The sequence below is a fragment of the Lampris incognitus genome, chromosome 12, assembly GCF_029633865.1.
Source record: "Lampris incognitus isolate fLamInc1 chromosome 12, fLamInc1.hap2, whole genome shotgun sequence".
In the NCBI taxonomy this organism is placed as follows: Eukaryota; Metazoa; Chordata; class Actinopteri; order Lampriformes; family Lampridae; genus Lampris; species Lampris incognitus.
In genome coordinates this window covers 48,069,091-48,092,168 of record NC_079222.1, presented here as the reverse complement: position 1 = coordinate 48,092,168, position 23,078 = coordinate 48,069,091, and the positions used below count along the sequence as shown (strand labels likewise).

General features: G+C 45.9%; 1 protein-coding gene across 1 annotated transcript in view; it reads left to right on the top strand.

The window, feature by feature from the left end:
• Positions 1–23,015, top strand: part of LOC130121947 (synaptic vesicle glycoprotein 2C-like) — a 27,920-nt gene extending 4,905 nt beyond the window's left edge. The window contains exons 2-10 of the mRNA XM_056290937.1: positions 9,055–9,188; positions 9,474–9,563; positions 9,647–9,757; positions 10,269–10,357; positions 11,356–11,520; positions 13,600–13,733; positions 21,031–21,234; positions 21,452–21,611; positions 22,832–23,015. Coding sequence (XP_056146912.1) covers positions 9,055–9,188; positions 9,474–9,563; positions 9,647–9,757; positions 10,269–10,357; positions 11,356–11,520; positions 13,600–13,733; positions 21,031–21,234; positions 21,452–21,611; positions 22,832–23,015 — 1,271 coding nt within the window. The remainder of the gene's footprint in view (positions 1–9,054; positions 9,189–9,473; positions 9,564–9,646; positions 9,758–10,268; positions 10,358–11,355; positions 11,521–13,599; positions 13,734–21,030; positions 21,235–21,451; positions 21,612–22,831) is intronic.
• Positions 23,016–23,078: the final 63 nt, after the last annotated feature.

Genomic DNA, 23,078 nt, shown 5'->3' with positions numbered 1-23,078 from the left:
GTCGTGAGCAAGGAGGAACCATGCGATCTGCTGGAAGAGCAACGTGCACCATCACGTATGGGCTCAATGCTGAGAAACTCCCCACGTGTTGCTCTTCAATGCAAAAAGGGATGCAATTAGCAACTGACATATTTTCCCATTGTTGCCACTAATAAGCAAGTGCTTTTGTGAATTTTGTGGCGATATCGTTTTTATTTTCATTTTTACTGTCGTGTTGATCCCTTTTTTTTGACTGTTTGAGAACAGTTTTGGCAGTACAGCACATCCGATGAAACTGAGAGGCACAGAAGGATTCAAGGATTATTTACTGGTCACGGACAAAGCACCGGCCTTGCCCTATACAGACAGCTGTGATATGGCATCTCTAACTCCAGACACGATTATGGTCAGCTACAGTTGGAGATTTCCGCTATCAGAATAGACATGTGCGTTACCAGTGATACAGTTATATAGATAATCAATTAGAGCGGAGCCAATTAGAGAGGAGCTGAGAAACTTTGGGAATGAGATTCGCCCGTCAATGCAGTCTCTGAAAGCAGAATTGGACACTAATTTTTCTGCTTTCAGACAAATATTGGACCAGCTTGCTAGGTGGCCTCTGACTAGAAGAGCTAAAAATTTACCTCCCGTGGCATACCTTCACTACTTTATGAGTATTGGTATCCCTTTTGGCCCTATTCTGAAAGGTCCACGCTATGATCCGTAAAATCTATCTGCATTTATGCAATCTGATCTCCCCGATATCTAAGTTCATTGTTTAATTGTGTAACCCACTGTTTATATTGTGCATTAACAGTAACAGTGATGTGTCATGGTATGTGATGTCATTGTTTATGTTGTTTTTTTGTGTGATTGCTATCTTTTTTAATCTTGTTTTTTGGTAGTCTTGATTATTTCTGGATTAAGGCAGGCCTATTTTAGGTCTGTGCATTAGTTTTATCGATCACCTCTCAAATTTGGCTTTTGTGGATGTAACATACATGCCTCTTATATTACTACTACTACTTCCGGCTGCTCCCGTTAGGGGGCGCCACAGCGGATCATCCGTTTCCATCTCTTCCTGTCTTCTGCATCTTCCTCTGTCACACCAGCCACCTGTATGTCCTCTCTCACCACATCCATAAACCTCCTCTTTGGCCTTCCTCGTTTCCTCTTCCCTGGCAGCTCCATATTCAGCATCCTTCTCCCAGTATACCCAGCATCTCTCCTCCACACATGTCCAAACCATCTCAATCTTGCCTCTCTTGCTTTGTCTCCAAACCGTCCAACCTGAGCTGTCTCTATAAGATAATCGTTCCTAATCCTGTCCTTCTTCGTTACTCCCAGTGAAAATCTTAGCATCTTCATCTCTGCCACCTCCAGCTCCACCTCCTGTCTTTTCGTCAGTGCCACTGTCTCTAAACCATATAACATAGCTGGTCTCACAACCATTTTGTAAACCTTCCCTTTAACTCTTGCTGGTACCCTTCTGTCACACATCACTCCCGACACACTTCTCCACCCACTCCACCCTGCCTGCACTCTCTTCTTCTTCACCTCTCTTCTGCACTCCCCGTTACTTTGGACAGTTGACCCCAAGTATTTAAACTCAAATGCCTTCATCACCTCCACTCCTTGCATCCTGACCATTCCACTGTCCTCTCTCTCATTCACACATAGGTATTCCGTCTCGCTCCTACTGACTTTCATTCCTCTTCTCTCCAGTGCATACCTCCACCTCTCCAGGCTCTCCTCAACCTGCACCCTACTCTCACTACAGATCATAATGTCATCCGCGAACATCATCGTCCACAGAGACTCCTGCCTGATCTTGTCCATCAACCTGCCCATCACAATTTCAAACAAGAAAGGGCTCGGAGCTGATCCTTGGTGTAATCCCACCTCCACCTTGAACCCATCTGTCATTCCTACCACACACCTCACCATAGTGACACATCCCTCATACATATCCTGCACCACTCCTTCATACTTCTCTACAACTCCCGACTTCCTCATACAATACCACACCTCCTCTCTCGGCACCCTGTCATATGCTTTCTCTAAATCCACAAAGACACAATGTACCTCCTTCTGACCTTCTCTATACTTCTCAATCAACATTCTCAAAGCAAACATCACATCTGTGGTGCTCTTTCATGACATGAAACCATACTGCTGCTTGCTGATCATCACCTCTCCTCTTAACCTAGCTTCTATTACTCTTTCCCAAATCTTCCTGCTGTGGCTGATCAACTTTATACCTCTGTAGTTGCTACAGTTCTGCACATCGCCCTTGTTCTTGAAAATCGGTACCAGTATGTTTCTTCTCCACTACTCAGGCATCCTCTCACTTTCCAGGATTGTGTTAAACAATCTAGTTAAAAACCCCACTGCCATCTCTCCTAAACACCTCCATGCCTCCACAGGTATGTCATCAGGACCAACTGCCTTTCCACTCTTCATCCTCTTCATGGCTGCCCTCACTTCCTCCTTGTTAATCCACTGAACTTCCTGATTCACTATCCCCACATCATCCAACCTTCTCTCTCTCTCATTTTCTTCATTCATCAGCCCCTCAAAGTACTCCTTCCACCTTCTCAACACACTCTCCTCGCTTGTCAGCACATTTCCATCTCTAGCCGTCATCGCCCTAACTTGCTGCACATCCTTTGCAGCTCGGTCCCTCTGTCTAGCCAATTGGTACAAGTCCTTTTCTCCTTCCTTAGTGTCTAACCTGTCATACAACTCACCACACGCCTTGTCCTTTGCCTTTGCCACCTCTCTCTTTGCTTTATGCTGTGTCTCCTTGTACTGCTCTCTACTTTCTTCATGTCTCTGACTATCCCCCTTCTTCTTTGCCAACCTCTTCCTCTGTGTAATTTGCTGTACTTCCTCATTCCACCACCAAGTCTCCTTGTCTTCCTTCCTCTGTCCTGATGACACACCAAGTACCTTCCTAGCTGTCTCCCTCACTATTTCTGCAGTGGTTGCCCAGCCACCTGGCAACTCTTCACTACCACCCAGTGCCTGTCTTAACTCCTGCCTGAACTCCACACAACAGTCTTCCTTCCTCAGCTTCCACCGTTTGATCTTCGGCTGTGTCTTCACTCGCTTCCTCTTCTTGATCTCCAAAGTCATCCTACAGACCACCATCCGATGCTGCCTAGCTACGTTCTCCCCTGTCACCACCTTGCAGTCTCCAATCCCTTTTAGAGGTCACCTTCTACATAAGATATAGTCCACCTGGTGCACTTTCCTCCACTCTTGTACGTCACCCTGTGTTCCTCCCTCTTCTTGAAATATGTATTCACCACAGCCATTTCCATCCTTTTCGCAAAATCCACCACCATCTGTCCTTCCACATTTCTCTCCTTGAATCCATACCTACCCATCACCTTCCACATTTCTCTCCTTGAATCCATACCTACCCATCACCTCCTCATCACCTCTGTTCCCTTTTCCAACATGTCCACTGAAGTCCACTCCAATCACCACTCTCTCCTCCTGGGGTACCCTCTCCTCCACGTCATCCAACTCACTGCAGAATTCTTCTTTTTCGTCCATCTCACACCCAACTTGCGGGGCATATGCACTGATAACATTCATCATCACACCTTCGATTTCCACCTTCATACTCATCACTCTGTCTGACACTCTCTTCACCTCCAGCATGCTGTTGACATATTCTTCCTTCACAATTACCCCTACCCCATTTCTCCTCCCATTTGCACCATGGTAGAAGAGTTTGAACCCACCTCCGATACTCCTGGCCTTACTCCCATTCCACCTGGTCTCTTGCACACACAGTATGCCTACCTTTCTTCTTTCCATCATGTCAGCCAGCTCTCCCCCTTTACCAGTCATAGTGCCAACATTCAAAATTCAGACTCTCACCTCCACACGCCTACCCTTCCCCCTCTCCTTCTCCTTCACCCAACAGTAGCATAGTTTCCACCGACACCCTGCTGGTTAACAGTACCGGTGGCGGTCGTTGGTAACCCGGGCCTCAACCGATCCGGTATGGAAATCTTATTTATGACCCGCATATTTGGTTTGGCAAAGATTTATGCCGGATGCCCTTCCTGACGCAACCCTCCCCATTTGTCCGGGCTTGGGACCGGCACTAAGGATGCACTGGCTTGTGCATCCTCGGTGGCTGGGTTACATGCCTCTTATATTATTTGAATTTATTGGTTTGACATGCCTCTTATATTATTTGAATTTATTTTATATATACATGCCTCTTATATTATTTGAATTTATTGGTTCAGTGCCATAGTCTCAAGGCGAGGCAAATGTATTTATATAGCACATTTCAGCAACAAGTCAATTCAAAGTGCTTTACATAAAACATAAAAGGCATTAAGAGAAGCAACATAAGGCAATAAAAATATATTTAAAAACAAAAAGAGAATAAAAGTTAGAGTGCAGTGTAAGATTAAAATCAGAAGCTTCAAGTTTTATTTAATAAGAGGCAGCGGCAAATAAAGTCTTCAGCCTTGATTTGAAGGAACTGAGAGTTGCAGCAGACCTACAGTTTTCAGGGAGTTTGTTCCAGATATGTGGTGCATAAAAACTGAAAGCTGCCTCTCCATGTTTAGTTTTGACTCGGGGGACAGAAAGCAGACCTGTCCCAGACGATCTGAGAGGTCTGGGTGGTTCATAGTGTAGCAGTAGATCAGAAATATATTTTGGCCCTAAACCATTCAGTGCTTTATAAACCAAGAACAGGGTTTTAAAATCAATTCTTTGACAGACAGGGAGCCAATGTAGTGGCCTCAGGACTGGAGTGATGTGATCCACTCTTGGACTCGAGCAGCAGCGTTCTGAATGAGCTGCAGCTGATCGATTGATTTTTTTCTTTTTCTTTTTTAGAAAGACCTGTAAAGACACCATTACAGTAGCCGAGTCAACTGAAGATAAATGCATGGACACGTTTTTTCAAATACTGCTGAGACATAAATCCTTTAATTCTTGATATATTCTTCAGGTGATAGTAGGCAGACTTTGCATGTGGCTATATACATTCAGGTCTGAGTCCATGACTATACCAAGATTTCTGGCTTGGTTCATGATTTTTAACATTACTGATTGTATCTGAGTTTTGACTTTTAGTCATTCTTCCTTGGCTCCAAATACAATTACTTCAGTTCTGAGTTAGCCAATAGTTGATTTATTCAATGCACTTACTCAGTGCTTGTATGGGATTATAGGCCCCTGGTGATATGGCAATGTAAATCTGTATGTCGTCTGCATAATTATGGTAACATATTTTGTTGTTTTCCGTAATCTGGACTAGTGGGAGCATATAGATGTTGAACAGAAGCGGCCAAGAATGGATCCTTGGGGAACTCCACAGGTTACTTTTGTACGCTCACATTTGTAATCACAAATTAAAAAAATAGACACAAAGTAGTCGCTGTTCCTTAAGTAGGGTTCTAATCAGTTTAGTGCTGTGCCAGAAAGTCCCACCCAGTTTTCCAATCGGTCCAGTAATATGTTGTAGTAAAATGTGTCAAATGCAGCACTGAGAACCAATAATACCAGGACTGAGATTCTGCCACCATCTGTGCTTAAGTGGATGTCATTAAAGACCTTAACAACAGCAGTCTCATCGCTATGGTGTGGTCAAAATCCTGAGTGGACGACATTGAAACGGTTGTTTAGTGCCAAAAAGTTGTTGACCTGCAGGAAAACAGCTTTTCCGATTATTTTACTCAGAAATGTGAGGTTTGATATGGGCCTACAACTGTTCATTAGTGAAGTGTCTAGATTATTCTTTTTTAGAGGGGCTTGATGGCTGCAGTTTTCAGGGCCTGCGGGAAGAGAACTGAGAGGAGAGATGTGTTGACAATTTGTACATCTGAGGACATGCAATTAGAAACATTTTTGAAAATGCCTGTTTGCAGAATATCAAGGCAGCAGGAGGAGGATTTCAGATGTTGTATAATGTCCCCCAGGTTTTTATGGTTGATGGGATCAAATTGTGACATGCTATTTGAATTGATTTTTGGAGGGCTTAGGGACAATACATGCCCTGTACCTAATATGGAGGCACTGGCTGTCTATTAAATTTCATGAGTTTTGTCATTAAAGAAGCAGAAAAAATGCATTGCCGGCCCTGGTAGATAGAAATTCAGAGGTTACTGCCACTGGGTGGGGGTTGTTAGCCTGTCACCAGTAGAAAACAAGGCATGCACATTATTATTATTTTTGGCAGTGATTTCAGATGAATTAAGATCGCCTTGCATTTCTCAGTTCCAAATTATAAATGTGCAGTCTCTCTTTATAGATTTCATAATGAACAGTAAGATTTGTTTTTGTTTTGTTTGGTTTTTTTTGCCACCTGCATTCAGCTTTACGACACTCTCTTTCTTCTATTCTGACCGGCGTGACACAAGAAGAAAGACAAAGTGTGTAAGCTAAAATCAGCTTTCGTAGGCAAGATTGCTGAGACTTGAAGGCAGCAAGTACAAATTAGACTAACAGCATCCTTGTGTGAAGCATGTGTGAAGAGTACGTGACGTTAGAGCATTTACACAAACCAGCTGGAGAATATAGCGGGTTAGAAATGTGAAATGTTCAGCGATGAAAGAATTCTGCTCAAAAACTGGCTTTCAAAGAGGGACGTCTTAATTGTATGAGCCCATTATTCTCAGTCATCCAACAGATCACTGTATTTATCTTTCCTTTAAGCTATTGACAGATATTCAAATCAGTAAACACCACGGAGCTTGTCACTGAAAGGGATGAAGAGCAAAGTGTAGATGAAGAGGACAGTGTCAGTGTTGTAGTAAAACCCCTCATCCAGGCTTCCACAAGTCTACCCAGAAAGTGTAGTTGGCTAACGCCCACGTGCGGCCTCAGACTTCATTGGTATTTTACTGACCCCAGTGTGTCATCTGCGTCACATGGTGTCTCTGATGCCCCCATGTTAAGTAGGCAATTCAGAGGGGGTTGATTGTCATGCACCTTTTTGCCCTGAAAGCTTGAGAATATTCAGATTTTTCCCTCGCACTGACCTTGTTATGCAGTATCGTTTGTCACTAGGGCAGTCAGGCGGGCGCGTGGGAAGATGTTTTAAGTCGGGGGGCTGCCAACTAAAATGAAAAGTATTGTGGCGAGCCGGCGTGGAAGACTGAGTCGTGAGGCAGAGATCTGTTTTCAATCACAACTCCTGTGTCCCATACACCACACGACCCTGGCAGTGCTCTTTTATTCACACTGGCCAGAATGGACCAGAACTGACAACAACGTAACGAGCCCCCCCCCCCGCCATGTCACAAGTGGCGACATCAGTCACAGTCAGTTAGTCAGTAAACGGTCTCCTACTTAGTCTGAGTCGAACCCCAAAACAACAACACAATAATAACCACAACATGAACACCACATCATTAAAACACAATTTTAAATCTAACATTAACAGGCCCATCAGCCATTGCGCTCCCCCAGTGCAGAACCGCCAACCATCAGGCTTGCGGCTAGATGGGGTACAGCTGCGGACGGAAGTGACGCAAAGTCTCGCCGGGTGTATTCCGGGTTGTGGCTAGATGGGGTACAGCCACGGACGGAAGTGACACATATTTCGTTGCTATGGCAAATTCAGAAGAAGCCCACGAAGGCTATTTTCACGGTTTCCCTTTGCGTAGATCTTTTGGGGGAATTTTGAAAAAATAGGGGGACACACTGATGAAATTAGTTGTTTCGACAAAAGGCAAGGCTCCTGGCGGAGCGTGGCAAACGCAATTACTTAATAGGGATAAATGCACATTTATAACATTATGTAACCGGTTATTTTCTTGCCCGGTGTGGGATTCGATACGGGGTGTAGTGCACCACAAGACGACATCACTAACCGCTCGGCTAAAGGCTCAGACCCGTTAGCTAGGGGCTAACGGGTCTTATTAGTAGTTTACAATTATATTATAATTATATTCTAACATTATATTTAACATTTTAAATATAATGTTATCTCTATGGATCAATAGCTACAGTGTCGCAGACTAGCTAACGTTAGCTACCATTTTATTTAGCCTTAGCTGGCCTGCTAGCATTGGGAAGCAGTATCTACGCACGAGCTACAGTGATATTTCATTTAAAATAGACAATTACCAGTTTTTATTAAGTGAAATGTAGTTATTTTCAGTAAAACTAATTCATCCGACTCATCATTCGTCTGGCTTTAAAAACCAAAGTCCAAACTCGCGGTAGCTCGGGAGGTTAGCTAGGCTAGCTATCGCCATCGCAACGAAATACGCCCGGCGAGAGTTTACGTCACTTCCGTCCGTGGCTGTATCCTATCTAGCCACAACCCAGTCAGAGCGACCGCGTCCCCTGGTCGCTACAGTATGACGTCATTGTTTGTTTGTAAGGCGCGTGTGTAGCAGATTTGGAATGGAGTGTTGACTCACTTCATTGTTAAAAATGTACATTCCACGTTAGGAAAAGTTAGGCATACTGTTGGGTCTAAGATGTTACACAGCCACCTGCCACTACTGGGGGGTTGCACCCACCGCTAGGGGGCGCTACAACCCCCCCCCAGCGCCCCCTTCCCGTGCTAATGCAATCAGGTTTACCATCTGAGGGAAATGCCAACATATCTTTAGCCGGAAAAAAGGGGGAAAAACTTTACTATCTCTTAAATTTCTAATTTCTATTCTTTCCAATAATCATGAATGTGAGTGATCTGCTTTACATGAATATGGGATAAGGCGTCTAATTAGTAGTGAATGTTATGATGTTGAAAAGACGAAAGTTTTTACCATAATTTACTTTATCTCTGCTTTCACAGATTTGTGTTGTCTATGTGTAAGTGCCAGCTCCAGATCAACTGATTACGTGTTTGTGTTTTAATACGTAATTTGTTTCCAAGATGCATTTTGCAAGATTTTTGCAAATTTTTCCGTGATTTTTTTTGCAATTTTTGCATGATGCAAGATTTTCCTCCAAGATGTATGTAAGAGGAAAGACTGAATGAAACGACCCCGGTGTGTGTGTGTGTGTGTGTGTGTGTGTGTGTGTGTGTGTGTGTGTGTGTGTGTGTGTGTGTGTGTGTGCTTTCTGTGATTTTTGCAGGCTGGAGTTTCAGCATGGGTTCAGCTTACCAATTTCACAGCTGGAGAGTGTTTGTTGTGGTGTGTGCTCTGCCATGTGTCTCTGCAGTAGTGGCCCTCACTTTTATGTCTGAGAGCCCCCGCTTCTTTTTACAGGTAAGAGATAGATAGATAGATAGATAGATAGATAGATAGATAGATAGATAGATAGATAGATAGATAGATAGATAGATAGATAGATAGATAGATAGATAGATAGAGAGATAGAGAGATAGAGAGATAGATAGAGAGAGAGAGATAGAGAGATAGATAGATAGATAGATAGATAGATAGATAGATAGATAGATAGATAGATAGATAGATAGATAGATAGATGGATAGATAGATAATATTCTGTTATGTATGATTGTGTGTGAATGATCTCACTTTCTCTCTCATCAGATGGGTAAACATGATGAAGCCTGGATGGTGTTGAAACACATCCATGACACTAATATGCGTGCTCGTGGAGAGCCTGAAAGAGTCTTCACAGTGAGTACACACACCATTGCTTTTATGCCTTCCTTCTGCTGCAGTGTGAGCTGCTGTTAACTGCTCACTGTCGCCCTCTGCAGGTAAACAGAATAAAAATCCCCAAACAGCTGGACGAGCTGGTGGAGATGCAGAATGAGTCAGCCAACCCTGCTGCCAAGGCCCTTTTCATGATTAAGACTGAACTCAGAGGAGTACGTCGCCGTTTTTTTTTTGGTTGACAAGTCTTTTATTATATAGCACAATAAAATATTTAGTTATATCAAGCAAAAGTTTTCCTGTTCTGTTTTATCGAGGTTAATTTTTAATTAATTAATTTAAATTAAAATTAATTTGAATTAATTTGAATTTTAATTATTTTTTATATTCTATCTTTTATTTTCCCATTTTAATTTACATTCATTTTATTTTTATATTCTATTTATTTTTTAAACTGTTTTGCTTTTGTATTTAATCGAGATTAACGTTTAATTTAATTAATTCGTTTTAATTAATTTTAATTAAGTTAAATGATTTAAAGTTTAATTAATTGTAATTTTAATAAATGTTTTTCTATTTTATCTATTTTATTTCTTTTCTGTTTTTTCTTTTCTATTCATCTTATTTTTTATATTTATTCTATTTATTTTAAACTGTTTTCCTTTTCCGTTTTGCTCGATGAAATAGGAGTTTTATCGAATAAAACTGTTTTCCTCCTCCACGTAGATATGGTTGACGTTCATGAGATGTTTCCAGTATCCAGTGAAAGACAACACTACAAAGCTGGCTGCAGTCTGGTTCACTTTGTCCTTCGGGTGAGACGTTTCTGTCCAGTATGCTCTTCCCATTTGTTCTCTACCTTCGTCCTGTTTATCCACAAATTCTCTCTCTCCCTTCCATAATATCTTCAAAATAATTATCCCTCCACCGTTATTACCTTTACATCCCACTTTGCTCTTCTTAGTAATCCTCCCTCGCTTTACGGTTGTAGAGTTGATTCCATGTATCTTTCAGTGATGGCTGAATCAAGCTCCATCACAGAGCCTCGGTGGACTGGTTTATACTTTCATTTACAGCACCATAATGAACGCTTACTGCATCACTGGGAATAAGCCGTATAATTAAAGCAGCAGTTAGCGTTCCCACATCCTCTGCTGGTGGTTTCATGAACGAAGTGCCAGAAAGAGGTGGTCTCCGTCTCATGAAACTGTAAAGAGAGACACATTGTTTGCACAAAGCTGAAGTGATGCAGTCTTGTTTTGTGGTATTTTATTGTGGTTTGTTCTACTACAACCTGGCCTAGTCCTGTTCGGCCTAACCCATTTTTCTTTTCTTGTGTGTGTGTGTGTGTGTCTATGTGTGTGTGTGTGTGTGTGTGTGTGTGTATGCTCTGCATCAGTTGTAGTGCATGTTTATATATATATGGTATAAACACACATACAAAAACATATATAAACATTTGTATCCACTCTACACACGCCACAGAGACACACAGACACAGTCATGCATGCAGACATTTACAGTACACACACACACACACACACACACACACACACACAGATGTACACCAACCGTGGTGCATTGACCCTACTAAACAAGTCAATGCACCACGCAGCTGTAAAGTCAGTATCTACCTGTGCTGCAGTAAACCCTCACAGCCCCCCTCAACATGTTACCCTCACCGTGTAACAACTCCGCAAGCCCCAACACCCCCCCCCACCCCAGCGGTGCCATAAAGATACCAAACCTAATGGTCTCTTCAAATATTAATCCGGGGATGTAAGTTGACGCTGCTGGTTGTCCCTGTGTGCAGGTACTACGGGCTGTCTGTGTGGTTCCCTGATGTCATCAAGCACCTGCAGGCAGACGAGTACGCCTCCAGAGTGAAGACCCACAACAACGAGCGGATTGACGACTTCACCTTCAATTTCACCCTTGAGAACCAGATCCACAGAAACGGAGTCTTCCTAAATGACAGGTAGACACGGCAAGGCTGGGGCTCATAAGTGACTGGCTGCAACGTGAACGGCCATGTTGGTCAGTTACTGTTTTACTGACAATGAATGACGTCATGACGACAGCGACATGGACCATTTCTACAAAACTAACAAACACACACACACACACATATATATATATATATATATATATATATATATATATATATATATATATATATATACACACACACACATATATACACACACACACATATATATATACATATATATACATATATATACATACATATATATACATATATAATATATTGGACCCCCCCCCTTTTTGTCCCCAATTGTATCTAGCCAATTACCTCACTCTTCCGAGCCGTCCCGGTTGCTGCTCCGCCCCCCTCTGCCGATCCGGGGAGGGCTGCAGACTACCACATGCTTCCTCCCATACATGTGGAGTCGCCAGCCACTTCTTTTCACCTGACAGTGAGGAGTTTCACCAGGGGGGTGCAGCACGTGGGATGGTCACGCTATACCCCTCCCTTCCCGAACAGGTGCCCCGACTGACCAGAGGAGGCGCTAGTGCAGTGACCAGGACACATGCCCACATCCGGCTTCCCACCCGCAGACACGGCCAGTTGTGTCTGTAGGGACGCCCCACCAAGCCGGGGGTAACACAGGGATTCGAACTGGTGATCCCTGTGTTGGTAGGCAACGGAATAGACCGCCACGCCCAGAACAGAACTGCTTCTACATGAGAAATAATGAAACCACCAGTGACATATAAAGTATAATGCATTTGGTCAAAGCAGCTTGTCCCCTCCAGGAACAGCAGTTCTTCCTGCAAACATCATCCTAGCGCCTATAATGTTATTGCTGTGTCTTTATCTGCACCACCACCACCAGGAAATCCAAAGGGCCCCCCCACCCCCTCCCTCCCTCTCTCTCTGTCCGTTTCACTTTCTTACACCCACATCTAAACCTTGGCTCATCTCCTTCCAGCTATTATTCTCTCCTACACAAAGGTCAGAGGTCAGCCACACCATCCTGCTGTATTTATTGTTCCTCTTTCCACGGGGGACTGGAGTGAACGGTTATTTTCAGAGTAGATAAAAGTCAATATGACAGCAGTGTGTGTCTGCAGCAGCTCCGGTAAGGCTCACATTAGAGAAGACGCTGGTGTGCTTCCAGCTTCCTTTATTTCAGCAAGTCGTGCTTACAGTGCGCCACAATGCAAAACCATCTACTGGTTCATGAAAGGACACAGGGACGAGTTTGTTGGACTAAAAGACAGTAAATATATGTGGGCGTGGGTGTGTAAGAGCTGCCATTATGGGCCAAGCCTTCACATTATGTTCCTCTTGAGGTACTCTGAAGAAACCGCGTCAGCGTTTGTAACCACCGTACTGTGGCCTATTGATTTTACACTGATGGACGCTAAGGGGACCGTTACGCATCTTTATTTGGTGGACTTTAACATCAACCCCTTTGGCGACACTTCATATGGTTTGAAAGTGCTTACCCTCCTTAATCCTGCTTCATAAATTGGGTATTTTTTTGGGGGATCTTTTTCTCCCCAGTTTTACTTGGCCAATTACTCCTCTCTTCCGAGCCGTCCCGGTCGCTGCTCCACCCCCCCTGCTGATCCGGGGAGGGCTGCAGACTACCACGTGCCTCCTCCCATACATGCGGAGTCACCAGCCGTCTCTTTTCACCTGATAGTGAGGAGTTTCACCAGGGGGACGTAGCACGTGGGAGGATCACGCTATTCCCCCCAGTTCCCCCTCACCCCCCCCCCGAACAGGTGCCCCGACCGACCAGAGGGGGTGCTAGTGCAGCGACCAGGACACGTACCCACACCCGGCTTCCCACCCGCAGACACGGCCAGTTGTGTCTGTAGGGACGCCCCAACCAAGCCGGAGGTAACACAGGGATTCGAACTGGTGATCCCTGTGTTAGTGGGCAACGGAATAGACCGCCACACTACCCGGATACATAATTTGTGGATTTTTTTTTTTGACAAATCAGTTTTCAGCAGTTGCTCTTTTCATGTTTGTCCTCTTTCCTCACTGCACCTCCTGTACTCCTCTCCTCCCCCTTTTCAGGTTTATTAGTATGAAGTTCAAGGCCGTCACCTTCGTCGACTCCTATTTCCAGAACTGTTATTTTGAAGACGTCTCCTCGGTTGGATCAGTCTTCAACAACTGTACCTTTGTGGATTCCTTCTTTTACAACACAGGTAAGTGTGAGCAAACACAAAACCTACACGCACACACGCATCCGCAACAGCGTCCAGGAGTCCCAGGCGCAACTTCCTTCAGGTCGACTTGTAGCAGAAACTCCCGTTCTTAGACACAGCGATGAACTGAAAATCGTTGTGAGGAGAGTCCTGAACAGAACATTTTCAGCAAGCTCTCACTCACCAGTGTTTCATGTCGCCTCCATTCTATCTGGTCCAGCTTACACTCCTCTGCTAATCAGGTAACAGCTCACAACTCTTCATCCACATATTTCTGGGATCGTGACTTCTGATCCGATGATAATACTGTAGCGACTTCAGGGAGCAGCCGGGAGTCCACCGCAGCTGGGAATCAAACCCCGGATAGCCCGGACCACCAGTGACCGCGCTAACCAGTCAACTAAAGGGTCCGACCCGTTAGCCAAAGGGTAGCGAGTCTACACATCGGTGGTCATTACACTGCCCCCTTCCTTCGGGAAGCACATCCCCGCGCTTCAGCATGTCAGCTCCCTCACGCCCCTGGGCACACGCGCTTCCGATGACCTCACTGTCTCACCAGCCCACTTCTCACACCGATGTAGCGGAATTCAGGGAGCAGCCGGGAATCCGCCGCAGCCGGGAATCGAACCCGGATAGCCCAGACCACGGGCAACTGCGCTAACCGATCAACTAAAGGGTCCGACCCGTTAGCCAAGGGCTAGTGAGTCTACAATACAGCTACAAAGTCAAACAACAGGGTTCTGTGGAGGTTGTTAATGATTAGTGGCAAAGTCCAATAATGAAAACCCTCTCAGGTTGAAATCAGGCAGGCTGATCACGCCCCCTCCCCCCCTCCCCGGTTTCCCCATCATTGTTTAAGGGGAAATGTCACCGATTGTTTTGTGTATGTGCAATCAACACTGATGAGTAGTGTAGTCAGTTGAAACAACGAAGTCCTCACTGGGTTCTATCCTGATGGAGAAAATGATGTTACTCTGTTCACAGAGTCTTTCCCACAGCGCCTACATGTACCAGAACGAATTGTGCTCGAGCGTCTGTATCATCTTCTATAAAATCCTCTGCGTTAGGGTTGTGGGACATCATGTACACCACTGGAAATGCATCTTAGCTGAGAGAAGGAGGATGAGTTTTTGAACGGTGGGTAGCCATGCTAGGCTGTAGTTTTTTCTGTCTGCAGAGTGATGTATCGTGACGTCATTTGGCGGACAGAAAAAAAAACCTTTCGCATGCAGAGATGCAAAAATGATCAGGAGCAAGTGCGAGTATTTTTTTATATGCTATCCCAGTCGCAGATAGACAGAGATAAGTATAAGAATCGACGAATTTTCCTTTAAAGTCAACAGTGAATGGAGGTGCTGGGTTTAGCTCCCTCCACAGTCTCGCTCACCGTCTGCAAAGAGACCGGGTATCTGCTGCTCAGCACAAATGCATGGAAACATTGTCTGCGTTTTTGTGTTTATTTTCTAAGCAACCTAAAGCCATATTAAGACAACCCAATTTTTTTTACAACTGCTTGCCAACCCAGCCAGAGCTCAGAAGGATCTGGCTCCCTACCATGAAAAAGTGCTCAGCAGAAAACTGCTCAGAGCTATTCTCCTGTATGGAGCTGAGCCTTATACTGGTCACATCTGTCAAACGCCAAGATCTCCTCTGCTCCTGCTCCTTGATGGACATGCATTTCACCCCACCATCTTTGCAGCGCATTGTAAGTCCTGAGCCTATAAGGCAACAACATAACATTTCTTCTTTAGGCTGAAGACCAGCAATCAGTTGTCCAAATATCACATCCTACGTCTTAAAAATTCAGCGCCTTAAAACAATTCATATTTGTCTGGCCCTTCATCTGAGACAAGTTTGCTTTGCTCAAGGCCCCCAACAGCCTAACTCTCAGGGTCACTGAGACACACATACACCACCAGGTTGTGATTGAGAGGAGGAGTGTAAGTGTCATGTTACTATGAAATAAGATTACAAGATATCTTTGTCTTTATGATTTGATTTCAAGATATGTTATTGAATCCTGGTCACTCAATAATCCAGGTAAGAAAATCAAGGAAGGTTGAATCAGTTCATCTGGATACAACATTTATTGACAGATACATTTCATAACTCATCTAAGTGACATCTCATCTTATCTCGTCTCATCTCATATCATATCATCTCGTCTCATCTCATCTCATCATCAGCTACTTCTCCAGGGTCAGGTCGCAGTGGCAGCAAGCTAAGTAGGGCACTCCAGATGTCCCTCTCCCCAGCAACACCCTCCAGCTCCTCCTGGAGCATCCCAAGATGTTCCCAGACCAGATTGGACATGTAGTCCCTCCAGCGAGTTCTGGGTCTACCCCGGGGTCTCTTCCCAGTTCAACGTGCCCAGGAAACCGCCAAAGGAAGGCGCCCAGGAGGCATCCTAATCAAATGCCTGAACCATCTCAACTGGCTCCTTTTGACGTGAAGGAGCAGCGGCTCTACTCCGAGCTCCCTCCGGATGTCCGAGCTCCTCACCCTATCTCTAAGGCTGAGCCCAGACACCCTACAGAGGAAACTCATTTCAGCCACTTGTATCCACAATCTCACCCTTTCGGTCACTACCCAGAGCTCATGACCATAGGTGAGGGTTGGAACGAAGATTGACTGGTAAATTGAGAGCTTTGCCCTCCGGCTCAGCTCCCTTTTCACCGCAATGGTTTGGTACAACGTCCTCATTACTGCTGATGCTGCACCAATCCACCCGTCAGTCCTCCGCTCCATCCTACCCTCACTCGTGAACAAGCCCCCAAGATACTTGAACTCCTTCATTTGAGGCAACAACTTATCCCCAACCTAGAGGGAGCAATCAACCATTTTCCCATAGAGAACCATGGCCGCAGACTTGGAGGTGCTGACTCTCATCCCGGCCATTTCACACTCAGCTGCAAACTGCCCCAGAGTGCGCTGGAGGTCGCGTTCTGATGAAGCCAACAAAACCACATCATCTGTAAAGAGCAGAGATGCAATTCTGAGGCTCCCAAAATGGACACACTCCTCACCTTGGCTGCGCCTTGAGATCCTGTCTATGAATGTCACAAATAGAATTGGAAACAAGGGACAACCTTGGCGGAGTCCGACAACCACCGAAAACTTGTTTGACTTGAGTGCGGACAGAGCTGTCACTTTGATTATACAAGGGCCGGATGGCTTGTAGCAACTGTCCCGGTACCCCATACTCCCGCAGTACCCCCCACAGAGTGCCCCAGGATACACGGCCATAAGCCTTCTCCAAGTCCACAAAACACATGTAGACTGGCTTGTTAAACTCCCATGCCTCCCTCAGCACGGTAAAGAGTTGGACCATTGTTTCACGGCCAGAACTGAATCTGCATTGTTCCTCCTGGATCTGAGGTTCGACAGTCGGTTGGAGCCTCCTTTCCAGCACCCTGGAGTAGACTTTCCCTGGGAGGCTGAGCAATGTGATGCCCTGACAGTTGGAGCACACCCTCTGGTCCCCTGAGTGACCTCTTCAGTCTAAACTGACTGCAGGTATCTCCACCCTTCTAAATAATACAGCGGCATAACGACCAAAAACAACGATCAGTTTCATGTGCTGATATGGGCATGACCATTATCTAGCGTTTCAATAGCCATTTGTACTATTCACAAAGGATTTGGGAATGTTTGCAATCACAGCATTGTAAGATGGAGACAGGTGTACTCTTAGGCCACCTGCCTCGGTTCAGGGATGGTCGTTCCCTGTAGTACACATGGCCATTGAAACTCTAGTTAATGGTCACGCCTATATTTGCACACGATTGTTGGTTTGGGTCATTATGCCACTGTGTTGTTTATAAGGGTGGGGACACCTGCAGTCAGTTGAGGCTGAAGAGGTCACTTAGATGAGTGATGACACGTATCTGTCAGTAAACTCTCTGTCCAGATGAACTGATTCAACCTTCTTTGATTTCAAGATGTGTTATTCAACCCTAGTCACTAACATAAAACAGAGATCTTTGAATGAGGTCCACCACTCTGCACAAAAACCAGTGTTGTGGCATAAACTGGTAACTTTTAAGCTTCTTCATCCGTCCGTTTTGTCCATTTTATTGCTATCACTGACTAGACCGGTCACCTCCTCTTTACGTGTGTATGGACACGCTTCTGCAAGTCACTTATACGTGTTCATTGACACGTATCTCACAGATGCCGCTAGGGGCGCCCTGTAGCCTACTAGGTCTGTCATGACCATGGTCATGACGCAATAGAATGTCAAAAATATTGAACAAAGATGGCGGAGCGAATGTTCCTGACTGCTGTCTTTGCCAACTTCTCCCAGAAAGTACAGCTGTTTAAGCTGTTCAGTGACGTCTCTCACCGCTTTAGCGTGACATACACGCGCCCAATGTCCCTTTTTATGACAGTTGCTGCACTTCCTGTTCATTGCAGGACACTTCCGCTCATCGGTGTGCTGCGTCTTGCCGCACCTCCCGCATTCATCTACTATGCTGGTTGCAGGACTGCTGCCACCATGACGCTGTCCGCCCTTTTTCTTGCGCCCCCAGTGGCCAGAAGACGGGATTGCGGCCCCAGTGGCAACTAATACGTGTCCATATACACGTATTTCGGTCTCGCAAAAACGTGTGCTCTGACACGTACGTATTGTGACGTAGTGTAGGTAAAACAATAATTTGTCTGCCCTGCAGGGATTTCCGCTCCAGTCAAGGCTCATGCAACTAGTAGCTGAGCCTTGCTGCTGTTGTTTCAGCTTTGCATCAACAATGGCCAGCACATAATACAGAAAGTTTACCAACATAATACATAAATTGCATCTGTCACTAGCTAACGCTAGTGTCAGAAGTCTGTCGCAGTCTACAGCAGAGATGAGCTTCAAACGTCAGTGACCTTAACGAGAAGAAATTCACTTTTTTGTTCAATCTGGAATGTCGTGTCACACGATAGTTCAGCTGGATTTGATCATCATGGAGTGCATCCCCTGCATTTGCTGGTGACATGATGATCTCATGAAACTAGAGAAAAACTCTTCTGACACCATCTCTGTCTCCCTGTTGTTTTTAGTTTTTTTTTGCAGCTGAGAATGGGGATGATAAATCACCCATTCCATACTGTAGATATGTCACTCACTTTACGCAGCGTTGCCACAGCGTTGGGGCGGTCCGCATGGTAGTGTTTCCTCAGGGTGGTGGCGAAGCCGTATAAAATATAATTGTCAGCTCTTTGGAGACGAGAAGAGGTCAAATCAAGATTTACCTGCATTTGATATGTAAATTAGGTAACACTTTAGTATGGGGAACATATTCTAAGTAACAAAAACTTAATTTAGAGTAATTTAACACTATGAACACTTGTAGTTTTGTGTGTTGTTATGTAAGAACAGAGCATATTCATTAAGTGTTAGTAAGGGAGAATAACTCTTCTTGTGGTACTACCACCTTATAAAGGCCACACTAAGCAAAGCATATTGAGATGGTACTACTAATAAGCAATACTTCTGAGGTCATAGAGGGAAAACTCATAGTTAATGGCTTACTGGTTGCATAATAAGGCCATGCAGAATAAGGCATTAATGAGTACGTAATAATGACCAATTAAGAGCCAATACGTTGCTAATTTGCATGCTAATAAGCACCTAATTAATGGTGACTACGTTCCCCATACTAAAGTGTTACCGTAAATTACAGTGTGATGATTTTCGGGCTGGGAAAGCCGTAGGCCGGGTGAAGAAAGACAGGTTTAAGTGCTCCAGGAGAGCTGCGGCTGAGTCAGGTCTTGTGGGGGCTGGAGAGCTGGAGAACGGTTCCCCTAAGCACTCAGAAAGCAGCTGGACGTGAAACAGTGAGGGCATGTCAGGTTGATGGTAATACCACATGCGAAATAAAGTCTCTTTGCCCGAAGCGACAAATCCCAGCAGAGCAGAGCAGAGCACAACGAGAAAGACAGATGGAGGGAGACTGGGAGAGTGAAAGGGAACGAAGAAGAAGAGAAAATGAGAGCAGAGCTTTACGCTTTGTTGTTGTGTCCACTGAGTTGCTTTAATATTTCTATTTAGGGATGGATGCCAGAAATAATTCTCCATACTGAATCTGCCCCAAATGCACCTTTACGCATGCGGAATTGATTAGAGTATAATCCCACATGTAATATGTAGTAGGTAATATAATGTAATATGTAATCCCACATGGAGATACCAGTGGGTCCCAGTGCACGTGAAGACGTTTAAAATTCACAAGCTGAATGGTGTAAACATATTTGCCGGAGCTGTTTTTTTGCTGGGTGGTAATGAATATTTTTTAATGAATCGCTTGATTATTTCTCAAGGCTCTTCACTGCACATTTGAAAGATGTGCACACCTACACGGTTGAAACCCCACAAAAAGTATTACAGCGAATTCGGGGGGGGACAACGTAACCTCAGGAACTGCCGCGGCCGGGAAGCGAACCCGTATCGCCCGCACCGCGGGACACATCGCTAACCGCTAGACTAAAGGGTCAGACCCGCGAGCCAGCGGCCGGTGTGTCTTCTTATCCATGCACGTTGCATTAACTTCAAACTTCACTTTTCCCGATGCTTCGGTAAATCGTCAAAATTATTTCAAATTATTGTTGATATTTAAAGACGTTTAGGAGTTAAAGCGTACACTTCTCTTACATGTATCTCATTTAAATGTTACCAGACATCGGGCGCTCGTGTAGCGTAGCGGTCTATTCCGTTGCCTACCAACACGGGGATCGCCGGTTCGAATCCCCGCGTTACTTCCGGCTTGGTCGGGCGTCCCTACAGACACAGTTGGCCGTGTCTGTGGGTGGGAAGCCGGATGTGGGTGTGTGTCCTGGTCGCTGCACTAGCGCCCCCTCTGGTCGGTCGGGGCGTCTGTTCGGGGGGGGGGACTGGGGGGAATAGCGTGATCCTCCCGCGTGCTACGTCCCCCTGGTGAAACTCCTCACTGTCAGGTGAAAAGAGGCGGCTGGTGACTCCACATGTATGGGAGGAGGCGTGTGGTGGTCTGCAGCCCTCCCCGGCTCGGCAGAGGGGGTGGGGCAGCGACCGGAACGGCTCGGAAGAGTGGGGTAATTGGCCGGATACAATTGGGGAGAAGGGGGGGGGAGGGGATCCCCAAAAGAGAAACCAATTGTTGCCAGACATCATGTAAAGTAAACACTCCAGGGTTGAGACACTTGACACGTTGCTTTAAGTTGTCGTGACGGGTGTGAAGGTGAACCGGTTGGAGGATCCCTACCTCAGTTGTGTCGTTCTTCTAGGACTTGTGAAGTTTCCAGTTGTGCTCAACATCGTCTTTTGCATAAACAGATATCGACGACTCCAAGCTACTGAATTCGAGGGTGATCAACAGCTCCTTCCACCACAACAAGACCGGTTGTCAGATGACGTTCGATGACGACTACAGCGCCTACTGGGTCTACTTCGTGAACTTCCTGGGAACGCTGGCTGTGTTGCCTGGCAACATAGTCTCTGCCCTCCTGATGGACAAGATAGGGCGGCTGAGCATGTTAGGTACGGCATGATGCCCTGTGATCCTCGGGCGCCTCCTGTAACTTCTCACTGGTGTGAATGGTAGCCATGTGTAGTTTGGGTTGTGTGGATATCCTCTTTGTGGGCCTTTGAGGGTGAAGCGTTTTGATCTTTTTGGTACATTGTTCACTGACGTCACTGTAGACCTGTATCTAAGATGTAGAAGACGCCGGATGATGTTTGGTGTTTTGTCCTGCAGGGGGCTCCATGGTGCTGTCGGGCATCAGCTGTTTCTTCTTGTGGTTTGGCACCAGTGAGTCCATGATGATCTTCATGCTTTGTCTTTACAACGGCCTCAGCATCTCTGCCTGGAACTCCCTGGACGTCGTCACGGCCGAGATGTACCCAACGGACAGGAGGTGTGTGCCACCTTGTGTGACGTGTCACGGTTGCCTATTGACCATACGTGTAACTGCATTATCTAAACATCTACTTGAGCGAGTTGCGTTGTACTCCAGATGATCACTTTGACTTACAAATGGGGAGTATTAAGTTTCCTTTTCAACACCAAGAAGTTGTTTTCACAGCCATATTTATAAAACGTCATGCTGTAGCACCAAGTCACAGTCACACTATCCAAGAAATGGGGGTGCGTGATGTCACTTGGTTCAACCAGAAAACTGCCAACCGAACCTCGTTTGAAATGATCACCAAGTTCATTTTGCAATGGTTGTTTGGGTCTAGCGGCACGGTGGCGCAGTGGTGAGCGCGCTCGCCTCACAGCAAGAAGGTCCTGGGTTCGAACACCGGGGTTGTCCAACCTTGGGGGTCGTCCTGGTTTGTCCTCTGTGTGGAGTTTGCATGTTCTCCCCGTGTCCACGTGGGTTTCCTCCGGGTGCTCCGGTTTCCTCCCACAGTCCAAAGACATGCAGGTCAGGTGAATCGGCCGTACTAAATTGTCCCTTGGTGTGAATGTGTGGGCCCTGTGATGGTCTGCTGGTCTGTCCAGGGTGTCTCCCCACCTGCTGCCCAGTGACTGCTGGGATAGGCTCCAGCATCCCGTGACCCCAACTGGGATAAGTGGCTTGGATAATGGATGGATGGGTCGATGTTTGAGTGTATATTAGAAAGTAACTAAATACAAGGTAAATAAAGAAACAGTTTAGGGCATCCAGGTGGGGTGGCGGTCTATTCTGTTGCCTACCAACACGGGGATCACTGGTTCGAATCCCTGTGTTACCTCCGGCTTGGTCGGGCGTCCCCGCAGACACAATTGGCTGTGTCTGTAGGTGGGACGTCGGATGTGGGTGTGTGTCCTGGTCGCTGCACTAGCGCCTCCTCTGGTCGGTCGGGGCGCCTGTTCAGGGGGGGAATAGCGTGATCATCCCCCTGGTGAAACTCCTCACTGTCAGGTGAAAAGTAGCGGCTGGCGACTCCACGTGTATGGGAGGAGGCACGTGGTAGTCTGCAGAGGGGGTGGAGCGGTGACCAGGAGGGCTTGGGAGAGCGGGGTAATTGTGAGCTAGAAAAAAAAATCTCAAATAATTTTTAATGTGTGAGTGAAAACATAAACGTCGGTGACTTCCCTCGTAATTTGTGTCAGTGTTCCATGTGATTGTCTTTCTGCCTCCGGTTTCAGGGGCACAGGCTTCGGGTTCTGTAATGCCATGTGTAAGCTGGCAGCGGTGCTGGGCAACCTCATCTTCGGCTCTTTAGTCGGGATCACCAAGGCCATCCCCATCCTGCTGGCGTCTGCTGTGCTGGTTGGCGGGGGACTCGTGGGGCTGCGGCTGCCCGACACGCGCGCCAACGTCCTGATGTGAAGCCCACGCCGCGTGTTCCCCACCTGGCATCTGCTCCTTCGGATATCCATGAAATAAATAAGC